The sequence below is a fragment of the Chroicocephalus ridibundus genome, chromosome 8 (assembly GCF_963924245.1).
Source record: "Chroicocephalus ridibundus chromosome 8, bChrRid1.1, whole genome shotgun sequence".
Classification (NCBI taxonomy): Eukaryota; Metazoa; Chordata; class Aves; order Charadriiformes; family Laridae; genus Chroicocephalus; species Chroicocephalus ridibundus.
The window spans coordinates 7,159,018-7,174,787 of NC_086291.1; the positions used below are offsets into that span (position 1 = coordinate 7,159,018).

At 38.3% G+C, this 15,770-nt stretch overlaps 1 protein-coding gene across 1 annotated transcript; it reads right to left on the bottom strand.

Moving 5' to 3' along the window:
* Positions 1-2,818: 2,818 nt before the first annotated feature.
* On the bottom strand, positions 2,819-13,457 carry GPX7 (glutathione peroxidase 7). The gene is made up of 3 exons (XM_063343928.1): positions 13,205-13,457; positions 5,564-5,825; positions 2,819-3,672 (listed from the first exon to the last, which is right to left on the bottom strand). Exons 1-3 carry the CDS (start codon positions 13,445-13,447, stop codon positions 3,509-3,511), a joined length of 669 nt encoding a protein of 222 aa, XP_063199998.1. The 5' UTR covers positions 13,448-13,457; the 3' UTR covers positions 2,819-3,508.
* Positions 13,458-15,770: the final 2,313 nt, after the last annotated feature.

The following is a 15,770-nucleotide window of genomic DNA, read 5'->3' on the forward strand; positions in this document are numbered from 1 at the left end:
TCCTGTCTAGTTTTAAACTTATAATTAGGCTTTAAAATTATTTCTTTTCCCTCTGACATGCTGCAGGGGGCACACGACTCCATATAATCATGTGTCTAAGTGCTTAGTTTAGTGTTTAAATCAACATGCCAAGAGTTTACACCTTCAAAGTTGCAAACTGTAAGAGATCAAGTCTTACATCGTCAAGATAATAACTCTCTGTGCATGTATGTGCTCATCTGTTAATGCACACTAAAATTTTCTCTGCAAAGCAGACAAGCTGCAAAGAAAATAGTCTCATGCTATATATTCAGAGCTGTTTTACACTTTTTGGGACTTGCTGTAGGGAAGATCTCTGTCAGATTAAAACAGTGTTGGAACTCATGAGCCAAAAAAGTAATTTCTGGTCTCTGCATGGCCTCTATATAGTCTCAACAGAAAAATTCAACCCAGTGCAATTTGCTTTGCAATTTTCTGAGCAGGAAGTCATGAAGTACTTATAGCATGACTAGATATGAATTAATCTACAACCAAGAATATTTACTTCTACTCTGTAATTTTGATTAAAAGACCAAAGCATTTTTTCTACAAACTGATGCCAGTGCAACAAGAGATGGAATAGATGCCACGTGCATTATTAATCATGAAAATGCTTCTGTTAAATTCAGAGACAGAGAGTAGTTATGTGCTTAAAATCATGTGCCTGTTCAAATTTGTTGTTGTTTCAAAGCTTGCATATGTAATACTTACCTTATTTCCCTTTAAATTGCCAAACTGGTAAAAATACCAACTATAACAGTCATCACTATTAAGTTATTCATAGCACTCAGGCATCTGCTCAGACTTCAGACTGCAGAACTTCTTAGCTCATACTAAAATAATAACACTAACAATTACAGCCTCATTGTTCTTTGACAGAAACCCTTTGAAAATCTTGTCAGCCAGCACTCTTTTTATCTCAACAAAAACACAATGTGCAGGTCCCTTGCTCTTAACCCTGGGATGCTGTAAGAAGAATCTAGTCATGTCCAATTGCAGTACTATTGACGAGTGAAAGCTTTTTTGTGCTTTGTAATGCCTTTAAAAGCAGCACAAACAATATTTGTCCATATAGTATGAACCCTTTCCAACTGATCATTGCCATTATGTCTCTTCAGACTTCTAGAATTTGTTTAATAGAGAATGCAAGGTCATATCTATGTAAATCCAGAGTTCTGTTTGAAGCTGGACACCCAAAATTGAAATAGAGAGGTCTTAAAATGTCTTTCAAAGTATGGTCTGTGCTCACTTAGGATTCAGTTATAAAATAGAAACATATCTTCTAAGGAGAAAATTTTAAGCCCTGTAGCACTTGCTAACAGCATGCCGGGGTGTTGCATTAGTATCGACAGAGAAAAGAGAAGCAATCTATAGAGTAATAGAAGACCTCCTTTCCTAGTAGTTGGATTCTCTGTCCCAGCACAGTATCAGCTGGGCCTGATTTTCCTTTCTCTGTGATATCCTTAGTAAATGTTGTCTTACAGTGATTCATCTAAGAATATACTAAATGACTGAATGGACTTTAGAGTTCACTTTTCTCACTATCAGAGGAGGAAAATAAAGGCATATTCACTGCCACAAGCACCAATTTCCTGCACTTTTAAGTTACACTCCAAGTGAGAAGTAGCTGATATAGCTTGGAACATACTCGTTAGTATCAATGTGACCTGGACATTTCCACGCCCCGTTTGTCCCAACATTCTTTGGCTGCAAACTGTCTTTTAATTTCCGTCTCATTTCTCCCTTCTTACTTGATCTCTTTGTGCTCTGTACTTCTGTTACTTCTTCCTTTTATTCTCTCTTCCACTTTTTTTTTTTTACTAAAAACTGGAAAACCTCGCTCTCAGCTTCTTTCAGGCAAATAGAGTTTGTTTTGTACAGTACAATCGCTGCCTTTCAGGATCCTTCTGCAAATCCTCAAGTACCTCTAGCTCTTAATTCCTAGACCACTCTGTAGAATGAGTCCAAGACTTCAGGAGACAGCAGCTGTTCAAGCACAAGAACTATAATGTACTCTAGGATCAACCCTTTTATTTCCAATAGTTCCTCAGTATTCTTCCTTCCCCTCTTGTTCTGCAAGCCAGTGCATGCCATACTTGCCTTCGATTTCAACTACAGCCTGTTTGGATACTGAAGAGCTATAATGGCAGTGATGAGTTAGAGAAAGTTTTTACTATGGTCAGGTCAGTTAAGGCTTATTTGTACACTTGGGCGCTGACAACTATATGGACAAATATTGTTTGTGCTACTTTAAAAATCATTATGAAGCAAAAAAAAACAACCCAGCTTTCACTCGTCAATAATACTGCAATTGGACATGACTAGATTCTTCTTACAGCATCCCGGGGTTAAAAGCAGGGGACCTGTACATTGTTTTTGTTGAGATAAGAAAAGTTCTGGCTGACAAGATTTTCAAAGGGTTTCTGTCAAAGAACAATGAGGCTGTAATTGTTAGTGTTATTATTTTAGTATGAGCTAAGAAGTTCTGCAGTCTGAAGTCTGAGCAGATGCCCGAGTGCTACATTTGAAAAACGTGCCATTAAACATTTGTAACATTAACGTGGTATTAAACAAGGTAGCATTATGCAATGATTAAACATTGAAAAATTATTTCCATGGAAAAATGTTGATTCTCTAATGTTTGTCTGTATATGCAGCAAAATTGGATGGCGTTATAAATTGAAAAATAAATTTAACATCAATTGTATGAGGTGAGAGTAATTCCTCTAAGGCAAAATACTAATAGAAGAAAGAAACAGCTATTTCATATAGGCTCTGGTCCTACAGACGTTCAAATGGCTATTTAAATATCATCTGATCATCTTTATTGTGTGAAACAATGCAGAAATTCTTCTCGTAGCTTTTGGAGAATTTTTACAGAGACTTTGTCTTCACATTTTTTTAATTTAAGTTTTATAGATGTGTTTTCCCCATGCCCTTCTTAACTGACTTTCTAGGCAGAGGAAATCAAATATATTTGGCCTTGGTAACTAGAAAGACATACATCTATGTAAGTTTGCCTGGTTTGAAGGTATCTATTTTGGCTGTCTTCCTAGCACATGCCTTAATTAAATCATGCACTTTTTACTCTTTATTTTTTTCATTCAGTTCACAATCAAAATATAACAACAGAATTGTAGATGTCAGTGAGATCCCAATCAGGAAATTCTCATTATTCTGAGCCTTCTTCCTACAGGTACATGAACTGACTTCCTATAGTGTCACCAACAATTAATAATTTGAGTTGGGAAAGAAACAATTGCTGATGAGTTTTCTTTCCCAGAAAGGTCAAATTGAATTCAGTTGGAGAAAAAATCTAAATTATTTTGACCACGCCAACTTGCTGTTTTCTACATTCTTAGGATGATGAATATAGATTCCACTGGTCATGATTTCCCATCCCCATATACTCTCTTTTGGAATGTGAAAAGACAAAGTCCAGCTCTAATTCTCACTAAAGAGGCAACTGACATGCTGGAATTTTTGAAAATCATAATTCATCTTTCTTCTTCAGGATGATTTTCCTTACAAGTTCTGTAACATGAGGTCTTATTTCTTCAACAGAGACAGTAGAGTCCCAGGCCTTTACTACTTTCCCATTGGGGTCCACCAGGTATTTCCAGAAGTTCCAGGTTGGTTCTTCTCCTGTAGAATCTACAGGCAAAAAAAAAATTGGAAACTTAGAAAAGAAAACCACGTTAGCCAATTCCTAAAATTTGTTCATGTCAATTTGATGATTACTGTCTCTGAGGAAGGAAGAATGTAAAATTAAGAGGGAGTTCAGACTGAATAATAAGATTAATTTTCTGATAGACAGGGAGCTTTAACTAGATAGTGGCCCCCTGGAGACTTATGGAAACAGTGAAGCTTGAGACAGACAGACAGGAGAAAGCATTATAATAGATGTTAAATTGTGGGTGCATGTGTGTGTGTGTGTGTGCTATACAGGTAAATCTGAAACAGTTGAACATTGATAGGAAAATGGAATTTGGCCTAACGATAGAGCTGTACCAGGACTGATTATTTGCTTGCTTATCCAGAATTTTTTCTGCAGAACACCCAGTATCATGTGCTTCAGAAGGTTTCAAGAAATGCTACATGAAGAAATAACAAAGTAAATTGTTCCAGGAGGTTTCCTCCTAATCCTCATCGACTACAGTTTCTCCCTCCACAACCACATACTCATTTTACATAAATTGCATTCTTATCCTTTTACTATTCTGCTACATGACTAAAAAAATTTTCAGGATTTTCAATCAGACCAGGAGCTTTGTCCCACTAATAGCACAAGTCCAGATGCTATAGGCAAATTAGCATCTTTTTTCCATTGATTATACATTGGGCAAAATCTCATAAGGAATCAGAAGATATTTCAGAGTATCATCAAGACAGAGCCAGACCTACACTGATCACTATCTTGTCATTATGCTGCATAAATATACTGCCTCCAGCAGCCTCCAGTTGCACATGGACCAAAAGGGAAACAGAAGTTCTGCAAGTTTCGTGTGACATGTCTGCACTAACAACCCCACTGGGCTGAGCGGAAATGGAAGGATGTGAAGAGGATTAAAGGGAAGTTTGGCTAGTGGAAGGATCCATGACAGACACCTGGAAGGAGGTATGCTTGGGGTAGTTAAAAATAATACTAACTACACTCCTTTAAATTCAGTGGTGTGTGGGAGAACACTGTGATGCTGGAGAGAAGCAGCAGCGGTATGGTCCTTGCAGAATGCAGCTCAGGTGATAGCATGCCATATTGGGCTTTATTATATATCATTGCTGGAAGACACTTCCTTCACATTGGATAAAGACTGACATTTTAGTTTAGCATTTAAATATTATTTAGAGCATTTGCTCAGTGCAAGAAAAGGAGTGCCTTGATGATAGACAATATCCGGCTTCACAGTGTATTTTGTCAGGTGTCTGCTAAGAAGCAGCAAAACTTCTTCAGGTCTCAGTGCCAGCTATACTGCAGATTAGAACTGGGGGAACTCTACAGTATGGCTATCCCAGTCCTTGGCAGGGAATGAAGAAGGGAGTATTCAAGGACATCTCTTAGTGCCTGGTTTCACTTTTTCATTGTTGAAGTAAATTATGTAGGCACTTTGCTTCCACTTATCCTACAGCTCGAGATGAATCTTATAAATCAAACCTGCAGCAGTCACATCACAGGAGAAGCACTTATGAGACTGCAAAGTGGAAAAAGGAAGATCAGGTGTTGTATGCATACAGGAGAATATTTCAAGACCTGTATTCCATGTAGAGGTTTATTAGACTAGCTTTTACAGGGCATTTGTTATCGTAGTGTCTTCATCCCTGAGGATCTTTTTAGAAGGTTAGACAAAGGCATCAGGGGTGACACGGAGAGAAATACTGCCTTGTGCAGGAGGATGGACTGCATGACTTCTGACCTCCTTGAGCCTGACAATTCTGCACTATGATTCTGTGAACACAGTCGTAGATATATTTCTTCTGTTGGATGGTATTTTGTGTCAGAGGAATTCTACACTGGGGAAACAACCCTCCAATGTTCCAGATTACTCACCAATTAAGTACTTGAAGGCAGGAATTGCACCAGCTCCGCTGACTGTAATTTTGCTGAACATAGGAAAGGAGGCACCGTAAGTCTTTCGCGCAAAACTCTCGATTTCTTTGTTAGTGTCTGGTTCTTGCTGCCCAAACTGATTGCATGGGAATGCCAGCACATTGAAATGATATGGGCCAAGGTCTCTCTGTAACTGTTGTAAGGCCTTGTAGTGGCTATCTGTATACCCACACTCACTTGCAACGTTGACAACTAGCGACACCTGAAGAACAAGAGAGATTAAAAAAATGTGCTGCACACGTCAGTTTTCCAACAGGTAGGCTGGGATGCAGATTATTTGAAAAAAAATAGAATATCTAGAGAACTGTGACTGAACACTTACGTTTGAAACTACATTGACTTCTGTTCACAATAGGAAGATTTAATATTTCTTTTATGTGTTCCCATTTGGCAACCATGAAAATAATCAATAAACTGCTAAGGAATCTTAACTCTCAGTTTACAGAGAATCTATGTTTTTCCACTCTGCCTTTTGGATAGCTTCTAAGTATATTTAAGAAATAACCATCTAGCTAAGGTATACCAAGTTGCTTGAAAGAAACTTGCAAATTAATGTATTTTTGGTAATTCATATATCTGTAGTGAGGCATCCATTCTGCAGCATCTGTACAGAATTTAGTAATCACACAGAACTGGCTGATCCATTTATCATTGCTAGTGATTCCAGATCATTCTTGACCTGGAAATTAACAGAAGCAATTACAGGATTTTGGGTTGGTCTCTGCAGTACTGAACTGTAAGATTTCACACTATTTCTAGAGTAAGTCTACTTAGTTGTGGCAAAATGGCAGCACATCTTGCATACAGGTTTACTGCCTCAGTTAGACATTCCAAGAAGTGAAGACTGTGCCCACTATCCGTTAAAGAGTTATTCCTGTAGCTGATCATCTTTGTCGCTGTGTGTATTGTGTCATTCGGACATTACCACCAGGCATGTATCTGCCTGCACAGATCCAGCAGAGAGGAAGATGCCAAACGTAGATGAGCACTACGGGAAAACAGAGGCATGTGTAAGGAGAATACATGACAGAACAGATTCTACTGAGAATTTGTTGGGGAAATTGAGTGACCTAACCCCGAGCTGACACATAGTACACATCTTCTCAAGGCCATGAAGAGCTTTCCGTTGGTTTTTGAGATATTTTATCCTCAAATAACTTTTAGAATTTATTTTCAGACTTACAGTTTTTATTGTTATTAGAAATTTTCTAAGTGTGAATTGCTATTCAGTCTACATAAAGTCAATTCTGATGCTTTCTTGAGACTGGATTGAAGCTGAATGTCATAGATTTTTAGATACAATATGATTTTATTAATAAAAATAGCATTATGCACTTTACAGTGAACATATAACCACATTCTATTTCTTTTTTCAGAACAATTTGTAAGAGTCACAAGGCAATATAAATATTATAATAATAAAAATGTTTCTACCCACCTGGTTTAAAATCAGACATAGTACAGAAAAAGCATTATGATTTGGGAACCGAAATTCTAGCTGGTCTACACTGCATCCAGTGGGTTTCTATGGATTATACATCAGCCTAGAAGCTGGTCCTTCATTTTCAAATTGCAAAAAAATTTTTAATTCAATCAAAGTAGCCAATGCATTCCCCAGTGTTAGTAACAACATGAGTAGCTATTTACATTGGTTCTTTCTACAAGAGTTTGGAAGTTTCACAGAAGCTGGCATGTTGTTTTCATTATTGTCAGTGTGAGACAGCAGTGTTGAAGGGTTCAGTGCCGCAAGAGGAAAGCCTGAACCTTGTACACATGAACTGAGCTGATCAAATTACACAGCAAGTAGTTGTAAAACAAAAGGAAAGTAAAAACTTCTGACTTCAGGTCTCAGACTCTTGTGCCTGTGGCCATTGGCTTTGCTCAATTTAAAGTTTGGTTCTTATGTTACTATTGTTCCATATTCCTATGTGTATGTTTTTATACAAAATATAAAATTATATAGGAAATATTAATAGAGTGCATCAAATAAATTATGATAGATGAAAAATAAATTACTACATGTGTATAGTGTTTTTAAGGCTAGAAAACAAATGGGCATATAAAAGTCCATAATCAGGCCACAATATAGGATCGTAAGATGAAATCCCTAGAAGGGGCTGGAATGAGTAAAGAAAAAGATAAGGTGATATTGGTGTTTATCATTTCTTACATTAAACATTAACGCTTATTTTGTGTATTTTGTACCTTGTATAGGTATGTGGCTATATTTAAAGTGGTTTCGGAGCAGCACCGTTTTCCCTGGAAGACAGGTAATTCTATAAAGCAGAAGTTGATGTAATCTTTGTGGTGTAGTGTGTCAACAGAATACAATCTAAGCAATCCCTGTACACTTGCATATGAAATATGATCTGGAGCCATCTAGCAAACTTCCAAAGCATCACATTCATTCAGACTACATTTACAAGCTTTACCTGAAATTTTCGTTTCAGTCTCCTAAAACATCTAGAGATATGGCATATATTTATTTTTTTTCAGAGAGGAGGTAATAATTTTGTGATGCATTCCTGTTGCAGACTGTCAGCATTTCAAATAGAACTTATGTATTCGACATAAAAAATAACTATTGGCAGTTCTGTTCTTTTTAAATAATCTGTATTTACCAAGAATAGTAACAACTATAGTTTAGTAGGACTGAAGTAAAGCTATGTTGTAATGCTAAGAATTGAAGTCACATGTAGTTCTTTCATATAAAATTTTAGAGTGTTTTTCAAATACAGTTTAAGCCTCAGCATTCTCGTGATGCATAAGTATTCATACACCTTACAGTAATCATATCTATTGGTACTTTTTCCCAAATACAATGGTAATATATGAATTTATCACCGAAAATTCGGCGGAAATAAGATTGTGTAGGTATTATGTTCATATTACAATAGATATGAAAGATTACTTACCAATGAAAACAATCAAGCTTTTACAACTTTTAGTTGATTTTGAAGTTAGAAGGGCTTGAAACAATTCACTCAAACAACAATTTTAATTTACAGCTGTTTAAACCCAGTGATTACTCAGCATGGTGGTGACAGGCATGAGAGCTCACACTGCAAATGGTGCAAACTTCCAAATGTTCTACCACAAAATAGGAGGAAACTACATGCAGCATTTCTTAGAATGGCAGACATCTAATGCTTCTCTTTTTTCTTTAATAAATGCATTCTGGCAGGGGGGTTGGACTAGATGATCTCCAGAGGTCCCTTCCAACCCTTCCTACCATTCTGTGATTCTGTGATTCTATTACTGAACTCCATAATTTAATAGTGCAAACCTTCTAAAACTGTAACTAACACATATAATAAAAAACTGTCAGGATTTATTAGTATTTCATAAGGACTAAAAGAGGGTAAATTTAGATCAGATATAAGGAAGAATTTTTTTACACTGAGGGTGGTGAAACACTGGCACAAGTTGCCCAGAGAGGTGGCAGACGCCCCATCCCTAGAAATGTTCCAGGTCAGGTCGGACAGGGCTCTGAGGAACCTGATCTAGTTGGAGATATCCCTGCTTATTGCAGGGGGGTTGGACTGGATGGCCTTGAAAGGTCCCTTTCAACCCAAACTATTCTATGATTCTGAGTCTACGAGTCTATGAAATGGGGTGATTTTTTTTCTATATTTTATTTTTCATAAGTAACAGTCACTCTTTTTGTTCTTATGAAGAGGCTGTACTTCGACCTCTTGCAACAATTAATTATTTAAATTAAGTTTAATATGCCTCTTGACTGTGTTTAGGCTCTGAGAGTGCAAGTCAAGTACACCACCTAGTGTGCAGCGCAAACAATTCATCCTGAACCTTACAAAAATTATTTAAGCTGAATTCTGTATTAGCTGTTGTCTGACCTCTTAGTATTATTCTTTCCTTCCCTTTGCTTAGAAAACCCATGCATTCTAGTAATGAACTCATTTACTTAACCTTGAAAAAATATTTCTTGGTTTACTTAATGTTTACACCAGTGTACCTCCTTGAGGAAAAGATCCCTGGAGAGATTTATGAATCTGCTATCAGCTTCAAGTTAAGCCTTTGTGGATCTGTTAGCAGAGACAGTAGATTCTTAGGATTTTAGACCAGGAGATACTTAACTGGCTCCATGTAACTGATGGAAGAAGCAGCCACGAGTGCCAGATTACACCGATTCACAAAGCTTTTACCTTCATGGAAAAAAATAGCAATACTTTGTACAGTAATTAAGTAGCTATACCCTGTATTTATACACATTCAGTAGTACTACATTCTCGGATTGCAGAGAGCTGTGATGCAAAGTGCCTAACATTACTTTCAATCGTAAAATTATACTTTACATTGTTACAGCAAGTAATGCTTTAACATTATTATAGTACCTTTGGTTCAAGATTTCCAAAGCACTGCACTAACACTGCTTTATTACACGTCAGCACACTGCACTTAGCTGTGTGGTAGGCAGGCAGGCAGGTAGGCAGGCAGGTACTATTTTATCTAGGTAGGTATAAACACAGCAGGGAACAGTTGAGGCTTAGGAGTTCTGGCTCCCAAATAGATACTATTTTGGTAAGAATACTGCCTCTTACAGCATATCTGATAGAGATCATAAAATACAATGTAAGCTTTCCTGAATTAAATAGGTAGATAGATTAGATAGAAAACTAATCTTATTTGGATCCTGTTGATTCTTTTCCAGCCAAGCGTCACTGCCCTTCATTTTTAACGGGTCAACATCAGTATGGCAGCCTGAAAGAAAGATAGGATGGCCTTCTTGTGCAACACAGTAAAACAGACAACCTTTTGATCTATTTCACTTGTGGTAGTCTTTTTTTCAGTCGTAATAGCCCTCCCTTTCTCTGCTTTCAGGTAGATGTAATATCACACCTGATTTCATAGCATGTGTGCCAAATTTTTTGCCCTCTGGCTACATAATTTCTTATGACCCCATAAAAAAGGAGTACTCTCACATATTTTTGGTGTTTTTATTAAAGTGGAGGATAGGTTATGCTTGTGCACGTTTATTTCAGAAAAAAATCTGTTCCTTAATTTTTTCCATTTTTGTTATTTCAGAATTATTAGTACATTTCTTGTTTACTATATAATGGAGGGTACTTCTGATTTGTATCAAGATGCACTTGAATGGAAAATGAAAGACTATCAATCAGCCTTACTTTTTTCTTACCAAGAAAAATTATCTCAATGATCTGAATACACAATAAATTATATTAATAATAGTTGCTGAAGAAAGATTCTGCAAGTCATGAATTGCACTGATTGTTTCTACTTAGCATGGCTCTTGTGGTTTCAGAATTAACAGACTTTTTTTTTTATACTCCGGAAGCATTTGGATTTTTTTCAATTCACAGTTAGTTTCTTGACTACAAATTAAGCAGTTATTTAACTAAATTAGTTGAGTGACTGAATTGAAGAAAATGTTTCTCTACATCTGCCAGAAAGCTTACGGCTGTTAAGAGCCTGTTTAGCAATTAGTAGACTATTGTTCCAGGGGCTAACTAGTGACTCACTTCCTTTAAAACACCAGCAGCACATATGTAGTACTTATACATTATTTGCTTTCTTTTAATAGCTTTAAAATATGATAAACCTACATCTTAACATTACTTATCTAACTGCAAATTTAAGCTGGTTTATTTTAAGAAATAAATGGGAGTTTTAATTAACCTTTGTCTACCTTGAGTTCTGACAACATAATAACAGAAAGGGATGTGTTTTGATATAATTTTCTTCAAAATTGTGCACTTGCGTTCTCAAACAGCAGCTAGCCTGAACATTAATAGGCTCTCTGAATGCAAATCTTTTTGTTCCATACAGAAGCTGGTCATCACTTCCTGGGAATAAACAATTCCAAATGGCCTAGCAGAGACCAAGGAGTACTGTTCACCGATGATGTTACCTTTTCCAAGGTATGGCTCCAGAGCTCTCCCTTATGAAACCAGTCACGCCTCGAGGACGGCCTGGTATCATAGCACCAATGGAGATACAGACACATACCCCTAAATTGGTCATGAGATACCAGGGCAGGCTCTGCAGCTTGTTCCGGAGAGGACGAACACCCTCAGCTCTCTGCAGGGTGTCTGTAAGGAATTCCTCTGAGTTCCCTTTACTCCTTTCCATGTGGATTCTGGCCCTGAGGTACAGAAGCTACAAGTGGTATTTACTTATTCAGTCAGATTTGCAGATGACCTGCAGGCAAAACATGCCCCAGTAACAGGATTTATTGACAGAGCCTTTGGAAGTAATGCCTAAAAAAAAGCAAATATTGCTTAACATTAAATAGGTTTCATGGTTTTCCCAATACAGATATTTGAGTGTGCATTGGACCAGTTCTGCTCTATCTGAATTGTGAATGGGGAGGAGAGGAGGACTTTGACCAGGTAAGATTCAGACCGCTCATTTGGTCCAAATCCACCAGTATCCCGTTCTACCGAGCTCAGGAAAATGTGCATCTCCTCCTGTTGGCATTCTTTGTCTTCCTGCCAACATTTTAGTGACCTACTACTGTGGACCAGTGAGCTCAGACACTTCAGTGAAGTACCTGAGGAGGGGGAAAAGAAAGGTGGACATAGAAAGCTGGAGACCAAGGGTGAAAGCAAGAAGCGCTGCCTGCCTTCCTGGGCAGCATCCAGGCTGTTGGACTGCCTGGCTGTATCACGGAAGATGGGTCACTTGAGTGCTAAGGGTGGCAGCTGTGGGCTTTATGTTGATTTTAGCTTCTGTAGCTTGTCAGTGTGGCTATGAGAGCTTCTAGTATTATGCACCCCGTCTGCTAACTTCCCTTTTCACTCTTGCACAGCTACTGACCATCTTTCCTAGATGATCAAACCCCTAAAAAAAATAATCTGGTTACATTCAAGGATATTGTTCTTAAAATGGGAAGGAAAGCTCTGCTTAGAACTCCTTTATATATAAATGAAATTTAAAAGACATCATAAAGGTGTAAGTGCATCTACATGCCGTTCTTCATACTGCTCTGTCACACTAAAAAGTGACAAGGAGTAGCATAATGTTGCTACAATTTCACTATACACTGATATTAAAATAATTACTTTATCGTTGTCTTGCCTTTTTACTAATTATGGTGAAATCTGTTAACTCCATTAGAAACTGATTAAATCTTTTTTTTTTTTAACAGAACATTAAAACGGAATGAGATTTAAGCAAAAAATAATTTACTAAAAGCCATGCAGTTAAAAAATCATGCAGAAATATGCTCCAAAAGTAAGTTATACAAAGGCACAAACTTCCTGAGCTTCAAATTTGTTCGTCCTGCTGAAGGGAAGGCAGGGAAGAGGCAGGGAAGAGGGAACATTGCCTGCCTGCCACGTCTGCAGGCAGCAGGAGAGGACGCGGACACACGCAGAGGTTGGGGCTGGAGAGGCTGCTCCTGAGCCCCGCGGAGCGGTATCAAAGGCAGCGCGCAGGCAACGCTCCAGATCAGTTAAAGAAGAGCCGTAAACCCAAACATCTCTCCACATGCGGCCACCGAGTTAATGTTCAACCTCGCCGCCCCGCTCGGTTTCTGCAGGCATGCAAGGACCGGCTGGTTACGAGCCAGGGCGAGCTGCCCACCCCGCGCAGACTTACCGAGCCCCTGTATTTCTCCAGAGAGACTAGTTTGCCCCTGATGTTTACAACTTTGAAAGTGTAAAAATCAGGCTCTTTCTGCTGCGTAGCGGAAAAGGCTAAGAGCAGGAGCGCTGCAATTGCGAGGAGCATGGCTAGAGGGATGAGGAGAACTTTTGGGAAGGCAGAGGAAGGCGGGTGCTCCACACTGCCCTCAGGATCCAGCATGCTGCACGGCCGCGCCGCGGGGACACCCGCCGCCATCGGGAAGGGCTGCCGCAAAGAAAGGGACTGCTGCAAAGCCAGCTTTTGCAACAGTCCGGCCTCTGCAGAGGGCCAGGGGCTGTGTCCATAGCAGGCATCGGGAGGGTGGATTGAGGGAGGGTTCAAATACTCCAGCACTGAGTGTTTCACGGTGGTGGAGGTGTATTAATTTAGGCCGGGTTTGGGTACAAGACACGTAAAAGTGCTAGTTGGCTCAAGAATAGTAATACTGGGTGTGTCTCTGGGATACCAGATTCAGAGATGCGCTTTAACCATGTGCTAGGAAAATAAGGGATAGAGTTATTGTGATTTTTGGTGGATTTGCAAGTTGCTTTTTAAAGTACACTAACTATAGCATCCAGTAACTATGGTGTAATGTCAAAGGATACCAGTGGCTTGGTTGCTAGTGGTTACTGATGGAAGTGCTCTGAACAAGAGTCACGGCATACACTCAGCAAAATTACCAACATGTCGTGCACTGTATCATGTGAAATGGAGCACCGTTAGCCAGGCCTTCATGAAATTATTCTCTGCATGCACCTGGTTGGCGAGAAGTGACAGAGCAGGCCACTGGGCTTGACAGTGTGATCTGTGAGAAACCACATTACCAAAGGGTTTTTAAACAAGAAAGAGGCATTAAGCATCAGGAACTGAATGTGGTACCAAGGCTTTCAGATAAACAGAGCCAAACCACTGCTTCAGTGCACTGATGCCATTCTTGGATTGTCTGCAAGAAAAAATAGCTATTTGTACCATTCGCTGGTACGCCTGCTGGAAGAAAAGGATTTGGATATATTAAGTAACAACAATAGAAAGCATTTGATGGTCATTGATTCCTTCTTGGACCGAGAAACTGGTCCTCCATGCCTATGATTTTGATAATTCTTGGCAAAGAAAAGCAAAATGTAGTGATTTACAGAAAACAATTAAGTAGCACATCCCAGGCGTATTGGAAATCTATCTTCTGAAGAGCAAATTACATTTTGTAATCTCGCTTTGTTATTTGTTTTTTTTTAAACTGAGTTTTGGTAGATCTTTGACATCTTGATTAAATTTGGTTAGGTAATAGAAGCATAAGTGGCATTGCTGTAAGTGAAGAAGCCATATATAACTAGTTGAAAAATTTTCATGCTTTTATGTATTTCAGCTTAAGTAGACATCCAGCATCAAGAAATAATGCAACATGCTACAAAAATATATAGATGGAAAAATCTACCTTGCTGTCGATGGGGAAGATACGCTGTGTTAAAAATCTGAAGTTCTCCACAGGTGCTATCTTTCTGTATACTTTCCTGGCTGTAGTATTGACCAAGAACCTTTCCTTTAGATGACAGTCAAGTATGATTTCCTCATTTTATAAATAAATTATCTAAGAAGCTTTAGAGTTTCTTCAGACACAGCTAGAGACAGAGAAGAGAGCTTTAATATAGTATAATAGGGCTTTAATATAGTATTTACATTTAAAGAAATTTTTAAAACCTACTAAATCCTAAAAATAATTTAAAATCATTCCAACAATGAAAACAATTCATTATAAGAATTTTTTTGGCCATAAATTTAAAAATAAATCTTTTTTTTTGAGGCATAATTTTATAGCAGTTTGGGTATGGGACTAAAAATGAGGCATCATACTGGAACATGAGACGAGCAAGGTTTTGTTCTGGAAAGGGACCTTATAAACTACAGCTTTATGATTATCATCTCTGATTTCTAGATAAAATTTAGCAGCTTTCAAAATTATATTTTCTCCTACAAACTGGGCCCATAATCTGAAAATTTTTGATCACTGGCACTGAGTTGGGAACTCTTTATATAATGGCCAGCTGGCAGTAGAATTCAGCTTCCTCTTTTACTGCCATGTTTCTATATTGCTCCCTGCAATAAAACATTCTTTAACATCGGCAAAGAAGGGAGAGTTGTTCCTGAATACACAGAGGGAGAGACTATGTCAAAGACTGTTGGCTTTATAGCGATGCAAGTTTTCCGAGCCAAACTGCACGAACATTTCATATTAAAGTCTATCCAACTATTTGAAATAAATCTGATATATTCTAATAAATTTCAGCTTGCAGGAAAAATGCCAGTTAGGTTTGCAAACTGGTGTGTGTTTGCTCACTAGCATGTCTAAATGTTGATCTAGGAGGATTGTATCCAGTAGCAAGTATAATTTAGTTACTTTTGCAAATTTCTCTTTGGCCTACTAAACCTAATAAAAATCTTTGTCAAATAGGACTGGACTGAAACCACTGCCGAGCTCACAGCTGTCCCCAAAGAGCACTGCCGCACTGCAATTTCTGTCACTGCTGACCTGGACTGGATCGGC